The sequence below is a fragment of the Lipophrys pholis genome (assembly GCF_963383615.2).
Source record: "Lipophrys pholis genome assembly, chromosome: 11".
NCBI lineage: Eukaryota > Metazoa > Chordata > Actinopteri > Blenniiformes > Blenniidae > Lipophrys > Lipophrys pholis.
Window position 1 is genome coordinate 13,775,375 of NC_137631.1, and position 25,392 is coordinate 13,800,766.

General features: G+C 41.1%; 1 protein-coding gene across 2 annotated transcripts; it reads left to right on the forward strand.

The window, feature by feature from the left end:
- Window positions 1-1,047: 1,047 nt before the first annotated feature.
- pamr1b (peptidase domain containing associated with muscle regeneration 1b) lies at window positions 1,048-24,384 on the forward strand. 2 transcript variants are annotated; one of them, XM_080475305.1, is made up of 14 exons: window positions 1,048-1,333; window positions 8,048-8,224; window positions 9,195-9,320; window positions 9,823-9,937; window positions 13,865-14,082; window positions 14,812-14,919; window positions 17,339-17,509; window positions 17,682-17,873; window positions 17,988-18,845; window positions 18,941-19,117; window positions 20,164-20,230; window positions 20,385-20,614; window positions 22,319-22,677; window positions 23,392-24,384. In XM_080475305.1, the coding sequence occupies exons 1-14, from the start codon at window positions 1,177-1,179 to the stop codon at window positions 23,971-23,973; spliced, it is 3,537 nt and encodes a 1,178-aa protein (XP_080331431.1). In that variant the 5' UTR covers window positions 1,048-1,176; the 3' UTR covers window positions 23,974-24,384. The 2 variants fall into 2 exon arrangements, with proteins under 2 accessions (XP_080331431.1, XP_080331432.1); XM_080475306.1 differs by lacking the exon at window positions 17,339-17,509 and having other exon boundaries at window positions 1,144-1,333.
- Window positions 24,385-25,392: the final 1,008 nt, after the last annotated feature.

The following is a 25,392-nucleotide window of genomic DNA, read 5'->3' on the forward strand; positions in this document are numbered from 1 at the left end:
TTTTTGGTCTCCCAGCCAAACACATATACACACACTCACAACGGCACAGCTCATAAGCTCTTCCTGTGGCCTAAATCGAAACCCCGCTGTTTGAAGAAACTGGAGGGGAATTTGATTCTCCTGCTTTAAGTCGTTTGATCTGTATTCCCTGTTAGCCTCTGCATGTCGTTTGGCTTCCCAGTGGTCTTGGAGCAATAAATGAATTAATCCCAGGGCTGCATCCAGCAGAAATAAAACACACCCAGGAGGTCATCAGAATAGCAACCACTGTAAACAAAAAAACAAAAACAGTAGTAGTCTTCCAGTTTGTTTTCAGATATGAAGCATTCGTATTTGATTCAAGCCTATTTAAATGTATACTTGATATGCATGAATGTATGCTTTACAATTTATCCTCACTGTGTTTCTGTTGTTATAGTTGTTAAAATCTTCTGGAAATATCCCCACTTCTTTCTTTAACTGGGAAGAATGACAACACTGTCACCACATACATATTTCTGTCGACTTGAATTAACAATCAACAGTAATTGCGTGTCCTTTGGGGGTTTTACTCAGATTTAAACTTGTTTTGCTTTGTGCTACTAAATTAAACGCATACGGGTTAATTAGCAGCAATTAAAGTTAGTGAGGGTATTCGAGGTTTTGATAGATGGATTTCAGCTGCTGTTTTAACTCTTAACTCGGTGAACTTGAAAAACACACAACACAAGAACACACGCGCACACACACACACACACTTACGCACGCACGCACGCACACACACACACACACACTGAAGTACATATAAATTCTATCACCACATCTTTGATTATGTCTGTGGGAGGCACACGGAGAAGAACATAAAGTGGCATTTATGTGTGTGTGTGTGTGTGTGTGGGGGGGGGGGGGGGGGGGGGGGGTGCATGCATCCATAATGAGTTAAACATAAAAACACTGGAGGTTACATTTCATTCATGAGGAGTGACGTCGTTCCTGTGTGCGGAGCGAGGGGAGTATTTGGGAGACCACTGTAAGTGGGACTTCTTGCAAGCCTCTTGACTGTAACCTGAATCCAAAGAGAGAGAGAGAGAGAGAGACAGAGAGAGAGAGATGAGGGAGTGGGAGGGAAGGATTGCAGGGCTGAGAGTAGGTGATGTCAGCTGAGTTCAGAAAGTAAACAGAGTTCCAGACTGCAGCATGCTGTCTGCGGCACCGGGTTTGCAGCTGGGGCAAACTCATGGGGGCGCCCAATCAATCCCCTGGACCGGCACCCCTATTTCTAGGAAATCCTGGCTGATCTCCATCACCCTCTTTGTTGTCATCATTCTACCCCAAGGAACAGCCTGGCCCTATGGTAAGAGAATTGGAAAGACTCTACCCTCTGTGTTCTCCTCATTCTCCCTCTCCCTATCTCTATGTTTGGCAGAGAATCCTGGGGCTTTGTTCTCAAAACGCCGGCATCAGCACTCTCGTCATCTCCTCTCCTCTTCTATCCCTTTAACAGCTCACCAGCAATCAGAAGCACTTAGAAAAGAAGACTGACAGAGACAAAGTGATGTAAAATTCTTTTTTTCCTTATATATAGGAAAGATACCACTGACACGTTTGTGCACTCTTTATCTTCACAGCTCTTGTTATTAAAAACAGAGCAAGGGGGCTTGTCCTGTATGGGTTTGTTTACCGTCCCATCAAAGTGTGTTCATCCACTTCCCAACTCTCTGAAGTTGCGTTCATGGGTCCTAAAAAAAAAATAGAAGACGAAGACTAGTTGGATGTTGCCACACATTCCTTGAGGTGCAATGAGGGAGTTTGTGTCCTAATGGAGCTGCTGAGTCTTGGCACTCGTCCCCTTTTGTGCGAACGCCTCTCTTTAAATGCTAAGTGTGTTGTGATTGAGCTCTCCTTGCGATTGAATTTGACTCTGCGTGTTTACCCTGGCTGACCACTTGAACTGCTGCAGGAAGACATGAGTCACGTTTGAGTCAATCACACTGTTTGTCGTAATGTGTGTACCATCGTCTGTCTCCAAGACTCCCCATCAACCCGCCGCTCGCTGATTCCTCTTTTGCACGATTCCTCTTTTGCACGATTCCCAAAATGAGAATCTCAATTTGTACTGTGGATCAATTTGGTGACGGGTTGGGCAGAGCAGCTGTAGTGCTTGGGAGAATTTCCCCTGGCAGATCACCTACATGTGTTGTCGTCAGCTGAATCACTTTCTGTACGGCTGGTTTCATAATCAGCTGACGATGGATGTTGTTTTTTTTGGAGCATGCAAAAAAAAAAAAGACGAGGTGAAAGAATGCATTTTTTTTTTTCTTTTGTGGATTTATTCGACATGTAATGTGTGTTCCAGTGTCTTAATCTATTTCTTTAGATTGGTGTCTCCACAGAGGTTTCTTTGATCTATGTCAGACTTCCTGTTCAAGCTCCCCCACGTGTGATGTCATGTCAGACTCAAGTTTTCGGTTGTAAATGCTGAAAACAATCATCATCACATCTCCGACTTACGTTTGACCGATTAATTGGCATGCAGGCACGTACCATTTTACCACGGTGGATAACGGAGCGAGGGGATATTTCGTTAGGTTTGCGGCTTCCAGGTTGAGGGACGTTTATTTAAAGCAATTGACAGGATGACCTCTGGGACTGAGATCAGGATATGTTCAGACACACGGTGACCACAGAGCTCCCCTGGGAGTTTCCCTGTTCCATGATAGCTAAATCACTCCAACCTCAAAATACCAGACAGCTGTTGTGGCCAGTAGGCAAAAGGAATTGTACACTTGAACATACAGTCCATGCACAGCTCATGCACTCGTAGCTGCAGTAAAAACATCTATTTTTCCATGATACATCAGCGTGAAATGTGCTCCATTTTGTAAGGAAGGAACTATTTATTTAGCAGTGTATAAACACTATACCTCCAAATTTGCTTAAGGCAACCTTTTTGAACACGATTTCTCTCTTAAATACAGCAGGGAGCCAGTGGGATGTAATGATGTTGTGGTGAAGACTTTGCAGAGCTTCATGGTTAAATGAAGAGGGAAGTGTCTGTGCTGCTGGATGCCACAAGGGGAAAGTGAACAGAGTTTTCTTGTAAAGTGGGGATAGAGAATGTTGAAGCAGTTGTTTTCTTGCAGAAGCTGAGGTGATCATCTTGATGCAAAGCTACAGCCAGTATTCAGTTTGCTTAGCTTAACACAAAACCTGAAAATGAGTAAAACAGATAGCCTGGCGCGGCTCAAAAAGAGAAAAAAAAAAGACCCTTCTTCCAGAAACGCCAAAAGATGGGTCAAAGTTTATACGACCCTGGGCTGGTGTTACTTTTGCTTTATTGTACTCCCACAGTGGTCCCAATTGTGCAATGTTTCTCTTTTAACGAAAGTCAAAAATATGGGGCAGGCATTCGCTGAAATCCATCTCAAGGACGGACGCCTCGTGTACAACAGAGATGACAGAACTTCAACATTGTGCAGAGGTTGTGCTAACCATGATTAACTCCCACTGAAGCTCTGAGAGTTTGTCTGCATCGAGTGTCGTTCCCCTGCTTTGTTTGGAGTTAAAAATAACTTGGCTATAATAGCGAAGTGAAGCAAGACTCAAGTAGATAAGATTCTGATGCGTCAGCAGGAAAGATTGAAAGTAGAAAACAAGTGGTTTAAATGTCACAGACCACAGCTGCCTCCCTTAAAACATTTGGACATGAAAATTTATATCCAACTCATCTGACGTTTTGGAAAGAGTACTTTATGAAAGTTCATCGGTTTGCAAAATGGCTTAAAGAAAATAAAATAAAAAACAGATAGACGCTGACCTCAGCTTTGAGTCTCCTTTCAGTCCAGAGAAGGTCATGTCCAGAAAATGATGCCATGTTTTGGAACAGATGTGAACTCTTGAGGTACTCACAAGGTCAAATTCAACACCTGCAGCAGATTTCTTGGTGCGTTAATCACAAGTGCGGGTTTTCCAGAAGCGGTGGAAACGTTACGAGTCTGATCTTTATATTCAGACAAAACACATATTTTAAAACGAAAACAAAATACAAAACCTGAAGCGTAAAACCAAGCACTCATACTTTGTCCTTGGTCCAGCTGACAGGTTGGTGTTGCTCTCAACTGGTTTGTCGATCAGCAGGGTAAAAAGGTCGAACATGAGGTCACCGCACACACGTGAATTGTCATCCCACAATGACGTCAGGGTCTGGATTCACTTGAAAGATGTGCAGGCTGGCTAAAAACCTTAAAATGGCTGATTTTGATGCATCCCCGCTTGGACTCTGGCTGCTTTTTCTGAGATCTTTGTTCGCTGGCCATTTTATTTCCATGGCGCATTTAGGAGCTCAATGTCTGAGAATGGAAAAAGCAGAGCAGATCAAATGAACAAAAGAGGTAGAAGAAGAAAAAAAACACAACGCATTACCGATCTACTGTTTTGAGTGTGTTTCTTTGGCTTGGTGCCAGTTCTTTCTCACACTTACACTCACACATGCATACACATGCACTATCTCTGCACAGGGAAAATATGTAGACATCAGACACACTAAAACACAAATATTAGACAAGTTAGATGGAAAGAGTGCTGCACAGCCATGAGGCCTCATGGCAAATGTCTCCATCACATGAATTTCTTCCTACTTACAGTACCTATCTGACAACTGTCAACATTCCCACTTTGTGATTAAACACACATTACCTGGGGCCAGTAAGCGTAGCCACAGTCATGGGTTCAATTATAGGGGTCTTTACATGTTGGTGCAATGTTTGCAGCTTTTTGTCTGTATTTTCATAAGACGTTTAAACACAAGGTTGACAAAAACATGGCATCTCTATAAAGCAAAAACTTTGAAGGACAAGTCAGTCACTTGTACTTGCTCATCAGTCGACTCTTACCCACATGCACTTGCACACCTGTTCATACTTCCCTACACTGCTGAAAAAAATAAAATAAAAAATCCACATGAAAATTGTTACTATTGGGTCTATATTTACCTGCAGGTGTTGACCTGAAAGCCTTCACAAATACATTTTTACAAGGCAGTGAGCTTGTTGCTGAAATGTGCAAGAGCTCCTGCCAAAGTAGTGGTTATACGAAAAGGATCTTCAAATCAGCGCTTATTGAGGAAAAGGGGATTGCCGCTCAGGAAAATAAAGATGCATTCCAGCGTGTGTCCGGCCCTGGGGGAGAAACCTCAGAGTCATGCCTCAGAGAAAAACACTACAGCCTTATCAACGGAGCTGGAGGCTGGCAAACTGAGCTTATTCTATCTGTGTAAACACTGGAAATGCTGCGGGAGAGGTTTATTTACCCCAAGCAGGAGTGTAGCGAAAACAGCTTATGAAAATCTGGAAACTAATCCCATCATACATGGATGTAGCCTGAGCTGCATTGTGTGGCCTGAAGGTGAGACAGAACATGCATTTCCAGACCTTGCACTAAAGCGCTGGGAAGGTAAATACAACCGCAGGACCTCATCTTCATGTTGAAGACCAAGATGCACATCAGTGACCTATGTAATGATGTTACCAGACCAGCTTTTAAAGTCTTTTGACCCTTTCATGTTTATGTGCGATAAATCAGGTTTCACAGTCTCTCCGACCAGCATCCGCCCCATGAGAGGCAGTAATGGTGTGAGTAACTTTTAATTCCCCAGTGGCATTAATCACACCTTTCAACTGTTTTCATTCGTGAATTATAGAATTGGCCCTATTTGTTTAAATTAGTAAAGGTGACAGATATGGATACAGACTGATTACATGTACAGCCTCTTATTTGGGTCATATTGTGACCAAACAAATACATTTTGAATGAAATGGATTGGTTGATCTGCTTACATTAAACCAAGACAGACTGTTTGAACTATAACTAGTTGATTTAGCTTTTTTATTTCTTTTTTTTTTTAATTGAGTGCTATTTCTAACTATTTGGTTATGTATGAGTTTTATCTTGATTTCATCTATTAATTCCAGGAAGATGGTAATACTTCTTGTTATGTATGAATCCTCGTGTAAAGTCAAGCACATTGAGTTTCCAGGTAGAACTGAGAGTAACATCATTGAATTGTCATCAGTTGGGTTTAGAGACTGATTAACAAACAGAGACTGTGCAGCACAGAAGTATAATGGCAAATGATGGATTTTGGTCGGCGTTTGAGGAGTTTCTTGAAGTTGTCTGCATGTTTTCTCAAGGCCCCAATCATTCGTCTACAAACACTCGGGTAAACTAGAGTCCAGTATGTTTTTGAGAATAAATAGTCACAGTAGAAGTGGTTAAAGGTCTGAAGTTGTGTGTGATCCGATCTTATTAGACCTTTATGGATGATACCACATCTTAGCTGCACAAATAAGATATTTGTCATTTTTAAACCTCATTTAGTGAGCCAGAACCTCAATAAAAACATACAGATTAGACTTTCTGTTGTGGCTTCTGAATGAAACAATTTTTGACAACAATTAAAGTTTTCAGGTAGACTGACGGTACACGTTTTCACTTGCCTCGGATTAAACAGCAATATCTGTGCTATTTTTCTATTTGTGCATGAGTCATGGGGCTGTGCGTGACCTATGCAATATGTTTTCTTGTCTCAACTGACAAATCCCAACGCACACAGGCCAAGCCCATGCCATGCATGTTTGTGGTTTATCACACATGGTCAAAGAAAATCCACAAGAATGACTGTCTGAACTGAAAGTTGTTTTCTTGGGGAGGTGACTTCAGCTAAACGAAAAAAAGACAAAACCAAAAAACGAGCTCTGGATTGAAAAACAGAGTTAAAAGGCAGTAGGTTAACGTTCATTTTGCTGGTGATTAGAGTCATAGCAGGAGTGTCGTGCAAAAATGCTGTAGAAGGTCCCAGTGGTCTGTATTTCTCTTCCGAGATTATCGAACACGGCTAGAGTTGTCTTGAAGGTTTATGTAGTGAATATAATAAACAAGCCGCCAGGTGTAAGACACAAATCCATGTGATGAAATGTTATTCCGACACCCTGGAAACAACCAACAATCAAAACACTGCAAAACCTCTGCAAAAGGTGTGTCCTTACAATACCTCAATTTAAGTTGACCTAGTAGCATTACATAACCTACTTCTTCTGTGATTAATGTTGCTGTGATTGCCATACCTCTTCCAAGAGAAATAGTTTAAAGAGAAAGCCAGACTGAGACAGCATTTCTAATATAATTAATGTGGAAGGATAGTTGGGACGACTCAGCATTCCAGGACATCTGTGCTTCTCTTTTCTTGATGACCATCAACCACTCAGATTGATCATTTGGATTTCTTACTTCAGTCTGACTGTGTTACCGTTCTGGTTTTACAAAGATTCACGATCAACAAATATACCCAGAGTGCAATTATGGCTAAATAAGTCTCTGATTGAAGGGAGTGAATTATGGTCGTGGAGAGGAGGTAGAAAATGTTACACTGACATTGTGCCAAGTTTAAAGTGCAGCTTCTGTTAGTTCTCAATTCACATCTGCCACAAGAGAAATTCCACTTGTCTCTTTCAACTTTTAAATCCACTGTTACATAATTGTAGCAACTCAAACGTCCTTGAGTCACTGGTTTCCAATCCAATGAAACATCACATTTATTGAGTTAAAACTTCACAAAGATGACAGCGAGTGTTTACACTCGTGTTCGTGTCCAAATGCCAACAATGTCATTGTCGGGACAAATGTGTTGCCTGGTGAAATGCGAGTTAAGTGAAAATAAATACAACTTTCCGATTAATGACTGGATTCTGTCTTCCCTGATAGTGACCTTAACATTTTGGCATGTTGTCTGATGTAATAAGAGGCGGTGAACTGGGGAGCTCTGCTTCTCACCAAAAATGAGCTTGATACCATATGGCAGTGGAAATAACCAGTGAAGAGCAGCAGCTGGGATAAACAAGCAGCTCACCAGTACCCTTCCACTGCTCCTAATGTGCACACATCATGTGCTCACAGTTTCCTTACCAACCAAACATTGCAGTGCAAGATGGACTCAGATTTGTGTCCATGTGTGATGTTAGAAAGAAACGATATTTCCTGCTTGTTTGTGGTGATCCTGGTGTATTTTCTTCAGACTACAGGTACTTGTACAACCACTGTCCAGGCCCCGAGTGGAACATTATGTGCAGAAGCTGCTGCGAGTATGATGTGATCCGCTGTAAGTGCCCTCTTCAGGGGACTCCAGTGGGCTACGCAGTGCCCTGCTGCCGCAACTCCGTCAACGAGTGTGACCCCTGCATTTACCATCAAGGTACGCTCACTCTAAAAACATTTAGCCTCTGATCAACTCGATCAAAAGAAACTGCTCCTCGATCGCTATGTGGCTTGTGCAGAATCAAGTGGCACTTGTCAACACAAGCTTTTTGGTATTGTGGCTTGACAAGAGATGAGACGAGAAGGATGAAATAAACATTAATATTTGTGTTCGATCAAAGTATTTTCCAGGCCAGCTTCATGTTGGCTTCTCTTTTTGCTTCACTGGCAGGATCCACTTCAAATCTCAAAGTGCAGTAGTGAATTATGACACTTGAAACCGTAATTTGTGAATGAATTGAGAGTAAATCTGCATGTGCATGTTATTGAGAGCAATAGTCAATTGGGAATTTTTGGAAACATGTTGCAGGCTCACACATCTTTCATGTAACCCCCCCATCCCCACCCCCACCCCCACCCCCACCCCCCCGCAGAAGTATGTAATGTTTTCCTACAGCTTGAATGTGCTCATTTTTCCCTTTATGGGGAAAAAGCAGCTGTTCAGATTTGAATGGATACCTGTATATCACAGTTTACAGGGGTTTTTTTGTACACTAAAATACACTGCAGCCCCTGTTCAGGATCATAAATCAGTACGAATGCATACCTATCTCATTTGTGTGTAAAAGTCTTACCTGTAGTCAGGTTGGATGTAGGTCTTCTTCTCCCCGCAGACATTGAACAGTCTCTTAAGTGAAAATCCATCCTCTCAGGAAGCCATTTTGGCACATGTTCTGCACATTTCTATTTCAGGAAGATATGTTTTCACATTTTGTTGTAGTGAAAGATGAGCTCAATGACTTTAACAGAGTTTTTGCAAAAAGTCTGCAAGAGATTCACCACTCAGCTCAAACTGTTAAAACTTTCCATGCAACCAAAGGCAACGTCTTTGAACCATTTTTAATGCAAATGTCCCAAGTCTGTCTCTTTCTTCACTTAAACTTGTTTTCTGGCTCTTTTTGTTTTAGGTTGCAGCATTTTTGAGAACTGTAAGCGCTGCAACAATGGGACATGGGGCCCCCGAGACAACTTCTTCATTAATGGCGAGTACTGCGCTGAATGCCGACCCGGCTGGTCTGGTGGAGACTGCATGAGTGAGTCCTCTCTCGCACATCTTACATACCATCACTGCCAATTATCGGTTCTTCTGTAAGTGAGATGAATGCCATCCACTCTATGTTCTTTCCTTCCTTCCCTGCTGACTTGTCATAATCTGGAACAACTGTGCCAGCTTGGCAAGTTGCTGTGTGCCCAGAAGATTTTCCACGAGGAGCTGAAATGACAAGTTAGAGGCTGCAATCAGTAGTCCCGTAAAACACTTTAATATGTAACATTTGGACACTGACTCTCGGCTTTAAATTGAAATATTCTACCAAGGGGAACAACGAGCATGCATTTAATTAAAAACAGAAACCATGAAACCCTGCGGAATGCATTTTTGCCCATGTTTGCATGGTCTAATACTATTTTAAATGTTGTTGTACATAGCAGGGACTCCACTCTGACTTGGAATCCAATCTCAATCTTTGCTGATTTGAATGATGACGTCGGAAATTCGAATCAAGCTTTTCACAATGTTATTTCTGTGTCTTTCAGAGTGTGGGGGTGTAATCCGGAAACGACAAGGCCATTTGGTGCTAGAGAGCTATCCCAACAATGCGCGGTGTGAGTGGACCATACAAGTGGACAATCCGTTTACCATTGATCTCAGGCAAGATCACGAGCCTTCATTAATACACCTGCATTGTCAGTTTTGAAATATGTATTCTAAGACACATGATATCAAAAAGGTTGGTTAAGAGTTCAATGTGTTTTGAGCCTACAGCTGTGACAATTGTTTATTGAGTCTGCTTTTGGGACAAATGGGAACATTATCATGGCAACATATGCACTTTAATGAGCCCAAATGCAAATAACGTATGCTGTAGATGTAGAGCAAGTATATAAAGCAAAAAACTTGGGTGTGACACAGGCTCATAAAGTTTTGCTGGAACCTTCAAATAATGTTTTTGCCAGAATAAATTTGGCAAAGATTGCGGCAGTTCTGAGCAAAATTCTTTATATACTAGATCATAAATGATTCTGTTCATTATCAATATCACCATATTGGACTTACTGCAAGGACATTTAGTGTTACACTTGTAAGACAAGGCAACGAAGCAGTTTTTGTATAGCACATTTCAGCAACGAGGCCAATCAAAGTGTTTATATTGAATAAGAACAAGGAGAGATATAAAGATAAACACATTCAAATAAAACGAGGAAAAAACCCCCATTAAAAATAACTAAAATGTAAAGATACAGTCCTACATAAAATAAAGATTTGCTATATTTTATGCACAAGAACAATTTCTTCCAAATATTTAATGCATGAAACTAAGAGCAGCTACTGTGTGTTTGTTTCTTACTCTGGGAACAGACAGTAGGTTTGATCCAGATGACCTGAGAAATTTGGATGGCTCGTAACAAAAGATATGAGCTGTACTTTGGACCTAAGCCATTCGGAGCTTCGGAGACGAGAAATATTACTCCTGAAATCAGTTCCTTGTGTGACAGGAAACCAGTGAAAAGACCTGCAACCCGGACTGATGTGAATAACAATAATTTTAATGCTCTTTGGATCCAAAAATGACTAATTTGGCTTTATCTTGGTGAAGAAAATTCGGCACATACAAAGGTTGACTTGCTCATTACATCCACTCAGTATTTATATGGGATTGGAACTGCACGTTACAAAAAAAGAACAACCTTGATGAAGATTCTTGTCTTATTAAACAACTATAATTCACCAAAGCAAAATAAAAACATTGTCCAGGACTAATCAATCAATGAAACACAGGAAGAGATTGTGAGCCCTCGGTAGCAGGCACAGCCAGACTCAACAACAGATGAGGTGAGAGGAAGGACAACAAGTAGAGAAGTAATTCACAGACAGACTGAAAGGACACAAGATAAAACACAGACTGACAAACATATATGGAATGAGAAAGAAGTAGGACCTCACTGGACTCAGTCGAGACAATGGTGGAATGTGTGTCACTGGGAAGATGTAAAATTGCGGGAAAACACAGACAGACAAAGCAAAATATAGACCTGATGTGGTCAATTACATCCTGTCGCGATTGATGCTTCTGACCAGACCAGTCGTCCGTATGCCGTTTTTAGTTTTTGTTCTTTGGCTTTTTTTCCTCCCAAGCATGGTGATGAAGTTGCTCTCATCTCAGACTCTTCTCTCTGCAGTCATCATCAGGTTAAAAGTTTGGCAATGTCCGCTGCACGCATGCCGACAAATGAACAAATAAGACTCGGTCAGGATGAAGTAATGCATATTGGAAACAAATCAAAAGTAGAAAGTCTTCGAATCACGTCGGTTCAGCTTCATGAAGTCATACTTGTTAGACTCTTGGATGTCTGGAATCTGCAATTGTTATTAACAAAGTGACCGGCTGATGTAAAATTTCCAGTCTTGCCACATATTTCTGCATCATGTATGACATAGTCTGGTGGCCGGTTTACAACAGAGCTCGGAAACCACAACAGGTGGTTTTCCTTTTTTTTTTTTTTTGTCTGGAAAGTTAATCCTTTTTAGTCTTGTGATAGCTTTCTATTTCAGCCAGTTTCTCCATTACACATGCACAATTTTACAGGCAAACATTTATGCAGGTCTTTTACCATAAAAAAAAAAAAAAAAAGCGCCACACCACAAAATTGAAGCTGAGCATGCAGTGCAGACTCTGTGTAAACTATATTCAATGGTTCCAAGCAGTTTTTTTTTCTCACACCATATATAAAGCACTTCATTAAACATTACCACTGTAGGTAAGGTGACACAGATGGATTACAGTTCCAATTCAAATGCAAACGTGGCTGCGAATGTGTATCACATTTTTATATCCTCCTTTTGTGAAATAACCCCAACAAAGTCTAACCCTGAATGAAAACACCAAATGGAAAGTTCTATATTTGTGGCTGAATGACCGGAGAATAACTGTCATGGATTTTATCTGTAGCAACATACTGTATGTTCCCAATTGTACCTGGCATTAATTCCTAGAAGCACTGCTGTATATCTCATTAGTCTTTGCTTTCCTGGCCCAGGGCAATGTGATAAGGAATAAAGCTTAAGGATTTGGGGCCATTCCGGTGTCTTATAAGGAATTCATCAGCACCTCATATTAGCTACAGTCTTAAGCCAAGATAATTCCATCTGAAATCAATAAAAAGGGAATTGAGCTTTTTGTGTTTTTACTCATTCAGCCGGCAGTCTTCACAACGTCACACTCCAGCAAGTTCACACCGAAAACCTCAACACTAGACTTCTTGTTTAAACAGGCCTGAAGCAGCTCCATCAGCATCCAGAGGTTGAACTGTCAAAGACTGTAATCACCACTCCTGCTATTTGTTTTTAGAAATCAAATTATGTAATCACCATGCTGATTCAGCATTTATGGATCCATTCCATAGACATTTTAGAGCCGCTGGTGCGGAACAGGAAGATGCTGACTTTAACCGGTTTATTGTCTCCATTTATTACCAGACGAAAGAATGTGGTGACACTAATTTGATTGGTGTCTCATAATGCGACTCAACATTTAATACCCATTGAACAAGGTAGACATGGAGCCCCTTAAAGCTTGCACAGGCCACAAAGTCAGTGATAGCCCTCACATTTGGTTTCTTTGTTACTTTATTGCTGCCAGCTGTCAGCAGTGATCGTGCCTCCTCTAATTTTAATGAGTAAATCTCAGCTTATATAACCTAGGAGTAAATTTGCAACACACAATTGTATTAGTCCTGCTTGCTCATGCCTGTCTTTGTTAGAGAATCTAGTGATCAGCATTTCATTGAGCCATGCTGCACCAACAGTCAAATGCAGCAATAACACATGGGAATAAAAACACAGCTTTCTCACATGATGGCAATAAACCACATATTAGAGGGCGGGGGAAATCACCTCACACATTTGTCAGTGTTGTTTTACTTTTACCAGAAATGTTTGTTAAAGAGATCACCACCAACAAAATTTTGATCCAAGAATATATGTGTCAGACGGTGAGCTGCACAGTGGTGTAGTGTTGAGCACTGGCCTCATAGCAACATGTTGTGGGTTTGAGTCCAGACTGGCCCTTTCTGTGTGAAGCTTGCATGTTCTACCTCTGCACCTCTGTTTTTTTCTTGGTACCTGAGGTTCCTTTCACAGTGCAAAACGTGTATTTGTTAAGTATATGGCACGACTAAATTTCTCATAATTGTAAACATGAGTATGTACCATCATGTGACCCTGAATTGGTTAACATGGTGTAGAAAACGAATGGATTGATGCACGTTCAAGGGTTCATGTTGACAAGATTCAATGAGATGCTTTTTTTTCATGTATATATGAGAGATCATAGCTTTATGCCGGTATAAACGGAGAAGAGATCATTCACATTGCTTATGGATGCAGTAAAGGATGAAGGAGGATACAGAAGACAAATGATATTTTAAGAAGACGATCCCTATTGCAAAATGTCAAAGTAGAGGAGCATCATTATAGCACCATATAAAGTTGAATTACAATAAACAATCAATTTGAAGCATGACCTCAGGATTGTGTCAGTTGTTTACAACATCTTAAACGGATATATTGTACTTGCAGGTTTATGATGTTGAGTCTGGAGTTTCATCATTCCTGCCGTTACGACTTCGTGGAGGTCCGAGATGGCGACAGCCTCAACTCACGTGTTATTGGCAGATTTTGTGGGAACAGCAGACCTCTTCCGGTTCAGAGCTCTGGCAACAGTTTGCACATTCTCTTTGTGTCTGATGGCTACAAGAACTTCGATGGCTTCTTTGCCACTTTTCAGGAGAGCTCAGGTATGTAACTTAGATGATATAATCAAGAAAAACAAAAATGCTAAAGACAGCTACTAATATGCAAATATTGCTTCTTTACTTCAGTATAAAATTCTACTTCCTAGAGCCCTGAAAGTTGAACCTGAGCCATTGAACATAAAACTAAGTCATTATTCTGTATCAGCAGTCGACTGTAGTCAGTTTTAAATGCCACAATTAAAAAATGATTTGTAATGTTATACTTGAGGAACAGAAGCACTGCTCGGAGTCATAGGCCACAACACATGCAAACAAGAAAGTCGTTTCCATGACGCTCAGGGTCCTGTGTGTAATAAAAAGCCTTTAATAGTGCACGACTGGTACCTACATGTTTAGGCAAAAGCCCTCATCAGCATAGCGCCTGCTTACAGACTTCTGTAAAAGTGTTCTTATATTTTTGAAATGTCCTCATAGTCAGGGTCCAGAACTCAGCCACACACTCATACTCATAAATTCCCAGGAGCTAAGCCAGATCTAGTAAAAGTAAACAGACCTTTTTTGTGTATGTGTGTGTGTGGGGGTGTGTGTGTATGGCAATGCCTAAAAAACATTTGGAATTAAAAACATTTAATTGGCTCCAGCTTTAATATATTTCACATCCTCCAGCCTAATGTTGGTATCCCTTTCTTTTTGCAAGCAGACTGTAAAATCTCCTGTTCATAAGGGCAGCAATTCTGTCTATCTTTAAGTAATGCGTTTGTATGTTTACAGCGTGCAGCTCCTCCCCGTGTCTGCATGATGGGACTTGCATCCTGGACAGTTCCTACACTTACCATTGTGCCTGTCTGGCTGGCTACACAGGCAACAGATGTGAACATGGTGAGTAAGTCAACCAACACGCTGCCATGCAAGTAAAGTCACGACAGTTTATGTTTTGGGAAAATACAAAGGTGGGAATATTGAAAAATGCATGCAGCTTCTATAAACATAAGGGAGATTGAACGAGAGTTCAGAGCATAATGTAGGTGTGACTAAAATGTTCCATCGTTCTTACAAAGACATGAAGGAGCTTTACTGTACTGATGTTTTTAAAATCACTGAATTGTTTTGGTTGACTTAATCTGCATTTGGACGTGCTTAGTTATGAGAAATTTAACAAGAATTAATTTTTCCTTTTAGTCTTTTTTTTTTTTTTTTTTTTGCTGTTGTTGCTGCCCTGAGGCAGTGATTCACTCTCACAAGGGAGATTTTTGTGGTCTGGACTGAGTTCAGGACAGCTGGTCAGTCCAGTCCCATCTGCAGGCTTTCTCTAAAGAAATACTAAAAACTTGACTAACTCATATAGTTCAGTTACAGAAATATCAACTGATAGATGGGGGAATGACACAATTAAAAGGCCAAAGGTGCCCACACCGTCCCAGATAAAACGTGTGTGGCCTATTCATCACGTGGGGTGCTGTTTCCTGTGGGTGTGGTTAGAGGTGCTTTGCCCTAAAAGGTCTTTTATTTATCGACGTGTTACCCTAATTTGTGCGGGGTTTGTTTTCTTTTAACCCATGAAAGCTCCCTTAAGACCCTGCAAAAGCAGACTTCATGGACTCCACTAACTTTTTAACTCCTGGTGTTGTTTTCCAAGGTTAAATTCCAGTCCCTAAAACTAATGGTGAAACAATTGGACGTCTATAATAAGTGCCAGCTTTTCCATTGGAGGAGGCACCCATAAAGAAGGCAGTCGTTTCATTCCACACGGTGCACATTCGTCTTAACTCCCATGAGGCATGCTCAGCTGTTAATTTCAATGGAACTACACTAGTGTCTCACTTTTTTGCTGAGGAAATGTCGTCTGCGTTTCTGCCCCAGAGTCATACAGAGAATTTTAAGCATGAGCCTGACACCATCCATATTTAATGCTTTCAATAACCAACCTGTCATCTGTTCCAAGCTCGGGCTAAAAGTCTTTCTCGATGAGAATTTGGGATGCATGATCACAGAAACTCATGATGGAAAATACACTCTCCCTCGTTTCTTTTCATTTTTGACACACTTTAATCTATTCTCAATAGAGAATATTCTCTAATCTTTTTCAGAGAGCAGCACGGAATATAGCTTCCGAACTATTAATGAAAGGAATGATGAATTTACTGACAGCATGTGTGTGCTTTGGCATAGTATGTTATTATTCTTCCATAATAAATCCAGACATATTTCATTATACCTATGGAGACATTTTCATATGAAAGATGAATTATCTTGTGAAAACGCAATGAAACTTACGGCACCTGAGGGTGCGTCTTTCTTTTTGCACTTTTTCAAAGGTCAAATACAGTTTGTGTTTCCAGTTAGAGTTGGCCGTCAAAATTACGCGTTCCCTGAAGGACTGAAGGTTGGAAACACCATCGGGCAAAAACGCCCCAGATTGCAGGGAGGGCTCCTCAGTGTCGAGCTATAAAACCACAGACAGTGCGTTTCATGGATCCAATCCCGCTTAAAGTCAACAATGTAGAAAATCTCCAGGGGGATCTTCACACAGCCAGTGTTGTAATGGTATGATAACTGTGGTGTTAACATGTGTGTTTTGTGACCTGACTGGTGGGTGGTGCGGATCCTTATCGCAACAACTGCCAGCAGAGTTGCAGTTTCTTTTTAGAATACGAATAGACACAGCAAACCACAGGATAGTTTCATCAATTGTCACACAAATTGTTTCATTCTATAATGAAATTAGACAAAATGTTTCATAAACACATTATGCCTCACCTCCTCCTTCCTTTTACGATGAAGACAAATTGAACAGTTTGACTAAAGCAATTATTTTTTTATTGTATCAAATTCTTCTACATTCACAAGCCATTTGTTAAAATCGGGCAGTAAATGGTTCACACTTTACTTTGATGGGAGAGATTATTCATTAATGAGCCTCTAGGGTATAGTGGGCTATAGAAGTTTTTCATTAAGACTGAGGAGTCTTTCCTCTGGCCACATGCAGGAGGAGTGATCAGCACTCTCACCTCACAGCAAGAATAACTCTGGTTTGAATCCAGTTCGGGGGCCTTTCTGTGCAAAGTATGAACGTTCTCCCGTTTCCTCCCACTGTCTAAAGGCACACATTTGAGGTTAAATGGTGCTTGTAAATGTGACTGTGTGTGATTGTCTGTCTCTCTGTGTTTTCCCTGTGGTGGAGGACGTACCCTGATTTCTCTCATAGAGGGAGTGATGAAGTCTTCCCTCTATATATACCTAAAGAAAACATGTAACCAGAAATAATAAGAATAATTTGCATTCTTGCAATTCGAAACAGTGGTGGGATGCCACAGACCACCGGTGCCCACCCACGGATCTACAGAGGGTCTTTTTCACCATTCTGGTGCTCGCATCACTTATCGTTGTGACCCAGGATTCGAGCTGCAGGGGTTTCGTACTGCCATCTGCCTGAAGGATGGCACCTGGAGTGCCCCTGCCCCACAGTGTGGTAAGACGGTCATAGGAATAATTTTCTTCCAAAAAATTTGGGATCTTGCAATGTCGTGGTGTGTGTGTGTGGGTGTGTGTGTTTTCGATTTGCTCGGCCCTGCACAGACGGCATATCGCCTCAGACCATGGAAGAAAGCAGATTTGAGCTTGATTTTCTTTCCTGTCTCCAGTGCCAGTGGAAAGAGTCTGCCCCTTACCACCCAAGCCAACACATGGGGACCACTTCTTGGTTTATGGTCCCAATGATGTCCTCATCGCTTTGCAATACCTGTGCCACAAACCATATGAAATCAGAGGGAGCTCTCAGAGGACCTGCCTTCCAAACAACACGTGGAGTGGGACCCCTCCTCTTTGCACAAAAGGTGAGACAATTAGAAAATCTGGAAAATCAAGACATAATGGAAACATTCAGCATAATTAGCCAGATGAAAGCAAATGCATCTGTAATTGTTCCTGTTTACGTTTTGTGCCCACAGTGAACAACACTCTTACTAAAGAAGAAATGGACAAAGACAGAGTGGAAGAACCAGGCGCAGGCGAAGAAGTAGATAAACATGGTGACAAAGATATCAGCGAAGCTAAAGAGAAAGGTCAAGACACAACTGGAGAAAAAGAAAGTGGCGGAGGGGAAGATATAAACATCCGGCAAGAGAACACAGCGGTCATCTACACGGAAGATAAATACACTGTGTCCATTCCAGAGAAAACTGCAACTGAGGGTAGAAATAACGGAGAGCTTGAGGAGAGAAATACTGGGTCAGAAAAACCCACTGGAGGCGCACAAGATAAAGTAGACAGTAATGACCCAGATAACAGCCTGAATACAGTCGAGACGGAGGAGCCGGAGTCCCAAAAGCCAGCGGAGAAAAAAGACGAGGGTCCGAACACAAACCTGGAAACGGAGAAAACTGATGTCCCTGAAATAGTTAGTAAAGACAAAGGACAAGGGGAAAAAGAAAAGAAAGAGGAGCAGGTGAATGGAAAAAGAGACGCAGACAACGTTGGGCCAAACGACACCAAGCTGAGGACGGTCATATCTGAGGGTGACAACACCGTGGAGATCTTCGAACTGGAAATGACAAAGAACAACACAATTAGACACGAGAACAAAGACGCAACACAAGTAAACTATACCGTCGTATCGACAACCTCAGGGAGGAAAATCGTTCCCACCAGAGTCAATATGACCACGTACAGAGCAGTGGAGGAAGATTTAACACCAAAAAAAGAAGAGACAAAGAAGGAATCTTCAGAGAAAACGAAGGAGGAGTTGGAAATGGAGAGGGAGGAGAAAGAGAAAGAAAAGGAGAAAGAAGTCAACCAAAGCTTTGTTGGTAAGAAAAAAAAAAAGAAAGATTTATTATTCACTTCTGATTGGCATTAAGCCTCTCTCACTCTCTGTTCTCTCTTTTTTTTTTTTTTTTCCCAGAAAAATCCTGCCCACCTCTGCCTCGGCTTTACCACGGCTACCGGCAGACGGTGCCAGGGCTGGAGCCTGAAACAGTGGAGTTCATGTGTAACCACTCCTATGCCCTCAGTGGGGACTCCAGGCGGACCTGCCAGCCAGATGGTACATGGAGTGGCAAACAACCACTGTGTGTCAGAGGTACTGTCTTTTGCTTCGTCGCCTCGTGAATGACAAATAAGATTGTCTCAACACAATATTTTCTTCTTCTTTTTTTTTTAACAGCAAATATTCACTAAACCACTAAATACGTGGTTCTGAAATACTACATAAACATAGAGAATGGATGTTAGTGAAAAAGACCTTCTGGCAGTGAAAGATTTAAATTCAAACATGAATTAGTACAGGTAGATATTAATATCAATATTTTCAGCTCTTTGGTAAAACGTTAGTAGAATAGTTGTCCGCTGGCCAGATGAGCCTTTGGAATTGAGCGTCTTCTCTAGTTGTCTCTATTAATTAGTTTGTTTGGTATTGTTTTGAAGATATAGGTGACTTCTTAAAAGCATATTGAATATTTTGAGAAACGATCTCATTCTTATTGTTGTTAAATTGTGTAAATTGCGAATGCAGCTTTGTGGTAACGTATGAAAAAGAAACAACAAAAACCAACACATACTCAGCAGCAGCCAACTGGCTTCCACGGCACACAAGATAATCAAAATCAGTCACTCTAGTACCAATTACAAGATGGTTCTTTTATTGCATTTAACATTTGTTAAGTCAAATAGGGAGGGAAAACCCACCCATCCTACAAGGTAAATCAGCAGCGGAGGAAACCTCTAATAGAACTGGAGTCAGAGGCGGTGGCCAACCGTTTGAGAGGATCATGAACAGCTGGATCGGGGAGAAATTAAAAACATGTGGTTTTCCACGTCCAGGGTTGTCAGCAAAGAAGCAAAGAACAGGAACATGGAACAACACAAAGCAATATGAACAGAAAACTGCTAAATAATCAATGCAGTGTATCTCTGCAGATGATAGAGCACACATCACAAGTAGGAGACAGTTAATTATATGTGTTGTTGAAAAATGTATAAATGGTGAAGAGAGGAGAAGATTCGGTGCATTGAATGATGTTTTTGTCGAAACCTAAAGCAGATTAACTGGAAACAAAAATGTTGAGGAGGACCTGAGCCAACCTTGTGTTTTGCATCATGAGTTTGTGTCCATGTGTTTACATGCAGCATGTCGAGAGCCCAAAGTGTCTGAGCTGGTTAAACAAAGAGTCCTTCCCCCGCAGGCACCTTCCAGGTCTGTTCATACATGGATTATGTTATAAATGAAGTCAATGATTTATCATGAAATATTCAACATTCACGACTGCTGCACCGTCTACGCTGGTGTGATGTTTCATAAGTGAAGACTTGAAGGTGGTAACTCTCTGGTGATCTCTCTACATCCTCAGAAAAACACCTGTACACAAGCTCTACTCTTCTGCTCTGGGCCAACTGCTGCAGTCCTTCAGCCCAACTAAAAGCCCTCCAGTGCTTTCCCAGTTGCCCCAGGGCTTCTACCATCTTTACACGCATATAGAGTACGAGTGTGCGTCTCAGTTCTACCATCACTCCGGCAGTTCGCGTCGCACTTGCTTGAAGACTGGGAAATGGAGCGGACGCCATGTGTCGTGTTCACCAGGTGAGGGCAGCAGAGGACCACTTACTTGTCTGACCACTGAACTTCATCATCATCATCATCATCTTCACCATTACCACCAACGTGGGAAACCATTGCATAGCAACAATTCAAACACAGATCTCAACTATCATGTGGGATTGTATAATTAATGGGATGTCGGCCATATGAAGTCTCCTCGTTATTGTTTATCTGATGAATTAATATCATTAAGTCCACATGCAGCATAAACTTTGTTTAAAAAAAAAAGACAAAAAAGAAAAAGAGGAAGAGGTGTAATCTCTGCTCCTAACTGTTGGCACCGATCAGTAACTTGTCAGCATCTTAACACGTTTTTTGGGCGCCCCCTGTGCTCCCTGTCTCCCACTGAAGCTCCAATTTAAACTGGAATCAGAAATACTACTTATTACTGCCACAACGATCTTGTTTTTAGATTTCGAGGTGAGCACATGGAGTTTGGACATCATTGGTGCAAAAGAGCATTTGCCACCATTTGCTGTATTTGGTTCATGGTTTTGCGTTTTTTCCCCCCTCACTTTAAAGGTACACTCTGTCAAACTTTTGATTAAATAATAATAACAATAATAATAACGACAACAACAACAACAACAACAATAATAATAATAATAATAATAATAATAATAATAATAATAATAATAATAATAATAATAATAATAATAATGATGATGATCATAATCATAATAATCATAATCATAAAAACGGCCATGATTGCATTCCATTGATGTCTACATGTTTTGCTGTTGTTCGGGTTATTGAAATTAGCTAGCTCAACTCAACTTGTCCGATCTTGCAAATCCATCATGCAGTTCATCCTCAGTCCAAATAGAAAAACAACCGAATGAGTAGGAAACACCACAGAGGCTGCAGCAGCTCCTGAAAGTTATGGTTCTAACAAATTGACAGAAAGTCACAAGACCTGAACTGAAAACAAACTCACTGCTGCCACCTAATGCCACAAAGGGGCACGACTGCCATTTTACATATCGCTCCCTTTAAATGGGATTATATTAATATATATATATATCTATATCTATATAGATATAGATATAGATATGTAGACTCTATATGAAAAGTTTGTCACTTTTCTTTATTCAAATTGGCTCTTTGTGTGTGTCCTCAATCACGTTCTGTTCACAGAACACAACGTGCATCACAGCATTTTCCTAAACAATGCCTAAACATTCTGAACAAACTGCTGTAACATCTTTTGTTTTTTGTTTCTGTGAGCTCTGTTCAACAGTAATAAAATAGCTCTGCACACTGTCAACAAACACCCAATTAATTTTGTTGGTTGCGGCAGATGATGCTATTGAGGAGCAAAGAAGCCAAGCAGCCCAGAGCTGCTTGTGCATCATTTAATACTTAGTTCATTTCAAAAGAAAATGATAATATGAGGTAGAAAAAGCCTCGTGCTGATAAACTCAGTTTAGAAAGTCAATTTCCTGCTTACTTCAAGCCTACACTCACATTTCACACGGCAATGTGGATTTTCTTCAATGTGCTCCTCAGTCTCTACTTCTTTTTTCTTTTTTCTTTCAAAAACAAAAGCCTCCAGAAGAAAATCTCAAAAACCAGCTCCAAATGTTGAGACAGTCTCAGTGTAAATCCATTTATTCCCATGTTGTTTTCTCTCCTCTCCCCTTGATTGTTCTCTCACCTCTCATCTTGTCGCCTCCTCTTTGGCAGTGTGTGGGAAGCATCCCACCTTTGACACACAGAGGCCAGAAGAGGCTCACTGGCCTTGGCTGGCAGCCATCTACCGCCGCTCCACCAAGGACACAGAGATCAAGGTGACGAAGGCAGACGGCCAGGCGGGGTCCCTAAAGAAGGACAGAGCCACAGGAAATGGCAACTCCAATCAGGCTTCGGACTGGCAGCTGGTTTGCAGCGGGGCTTTGGTCAACCAAAGGAGCGTGGTGGTCGCGGCTCACTGTGTGACAGAGCTGGGAAAGGTGTACCCTCTGGATACGGCCAAAATCAAAGTGGCGGTGGGGAAGCACTATCGTGATGACCAGAGAGAGAGTAAAGGTCTGCAACACCTGAGGGTAAGCTGGTGGAGAGTTTACTTGTTCAAGCTTCTTTTTCACATGGGTGTGTGAATGTGTGTGTCAGTGGGTCAATGTAAAGCACACTGGGACTGCTCAGTTTACTATTGACATGTTCATCTTCACACCAGAGGTACATTTACTTGAGGCATACAGTGCTTACCATGAGGACACGTTTGCTTTATCATACCAACATCTGAAATAATGCTGGTAAGCTTTTTTACATACAAATGTTCTAGATATCATAAGTCCATACCTAAAAATAAAAGCTTAGTTTGCCACTTTGTTTTCAAACTGTTTGCAACCGTTTGCACAACCCTTCTCATGTTAAACACAATAGTCTACGTCTCTTCAATAAACCCTCCATCAGAGAAGAACATATTGACTTAAGGGATTTTTCTGAAATATTACAAAAGTGGCTCAAGCTGCTCCATCAATGTGTGAAGTTGTTTTTGTTGATTTTTCAGCTCAGAACACAAAGATTTAGATATTTAAACACAGCAAAGGCCACAAACTAAATCCAGGCAAGATCCACACTGAGAATAAATGTTTTCACTATAAAGTTTGATCTTTTCTATTGAACGTTAACATTCTTACACAACATATCAGACAATGAGCTTTTTGACATTATTTATATCAGCTTTAAATGAAGGGATATGCAAATGCTGCACCAGATCTTCATGACCTATTCAAATACGTCTCTTTGTCTTTCAGGTGGCCTCCATTGCTGTTCATCCAAACTACGACCCCAATATCCTTGACTCAGACATGGCAGTGATCAAGCTGTTTGACAAAGCCAGGGTTGGAGAGAAAGTCTTGCCTCTCTGCCTCTCAGAGACCCGAGAAGAGGAGCTGACCTCAGGTCAGGGGCTTGTCACCGGCTGGTCTCCTCTGCCCGACTCAAGTTTAGGCTCTGATGAGAAGGCGAGGGTCGGCCTCGTTCACCTGGCTGACGTTGTCCCGTGTGAGCAGCAATATGCTCATAACGGCGTGCCCGTCAGTGTGACAGACAATATGCTTTGCGCCAGCCAAAAGCCTGACTATGGGTCTTCGAACATATGTCCCTCTGACACTGGAGGGATCCTTGTCCTCTCTGCTGAGTCTGAGGATCAAACCAGCAACAACAAGAGGCTCTATCCCAGTTTTAAACCGGCACAAGGGGAGAACAAGAGGCATTGGAGACTTCTGGGACTGGTAAGCTTTGGATATGATCAGGGGGAGTGTGACCCCGAACTCTTCACAGTCTACACGCGTGTTGCCAACTTCAAGGACTGGATTGAAGGCAACATGAAATAAAACTCACGTGGACATCATCTTCTACTTTGCCTGTTTTTAAGTGTGTTGATTTTGTCTAATATATTTTTCGTGTGGCGCACAAGGGCATTATCTTTTTGAATGCAGAAGCAACACTGGACAATACAGCGCTCAAACTGAAGGGGGTGCTAACACATTATATGTGTTGAGCATGAACCTTTCATCTGAAGACTTCAGTGTTCAGGTCCAAACCTGAGCTTCAAGACTTGAAAATGACCAATGAACCAATCAGCTGAGTATTTGGCTGATGATGGTTTGGATTGTACTATATATATATATATATAGTGATATTCTGAATTATTATATCAAATCCATATGACTCCTCGGATGTACATATTGTAATGAATCACTGAAAAATCAAAACAATTTCTAATTAAACTACATCTTGGTGTGGAAATTCTTGTGGGATTCTGATCATAATTCCTTTGATTGCGAAATTAAATATGAATGTACATGAATTTTTGCAACATTTCAAATCACATACAGTAATTATATTGTGATCGTGTAAAGGAAACGCCTTATATTTGCTCTGTGAAGCACACGATGGATTTGTGCTGTGGTGCAAAGGAATTCAGGTCAGAGCAGCATCATTTTTACAACCATAAACTGAACACGTTACTCACAGATCAATTACCTCTGTTGTGCTAAAATTAAATCAGTTACTTCCATCCTGACGTTCCTCTGCGATTGAGAAGCATGTTTGCACAGTGGACCTGCAGCTTATATTGCCTTAAAAAGGGGGCAATGGAAAACACAGGGTTAGTGAGAGGCATTCCAGTACTTTTCAGTACACATACAATGGCAGAGTTGAAGACAGAATAACCCAAATATGAATATTTAGAATACAATATAATGCTTTTCTTGGAATCATGAAAACACTTAAAACCAACCTAAAGGGTATACTTCACAGTTTGTCTAACTTCAGTCTTGAATAAGGTCTCGCAGGTCGATGTGATGGTTTAGTGGTTCTCAAGCTCTTCTTACAGTCCACCTGTCCAGGGTGAACCCTGCTTTGAACCTATTGTTATCATTATTGGATTAATGATGGATGGATGGTGGGATGGATGGAGGGAGGGATGTTTAGGGCCACAGACTGTCCTTGACTCAGGAACTGTGTGTTGATGTTCACACAAAATTGCCAGCTGAAAAAAGTAAAATGTTCTCAGACCCATTAGAAATACACAATGCAAAATCCATGGCAATTGAAGCAATTTGTTTTCAATCAATCAACCTAACAGTTATAAATGTAATACACTTTGTGTTACAACAATAACATCTTCAATTATTATTCCTCAATTGATGCTATTCTTTAATGGACTGCCAACATGTCCATGATGTTTACCACAGAGTTATTAACGCTGAATTAAATTAGGTGGTATAAAATGTGTTTGGATGGACGGA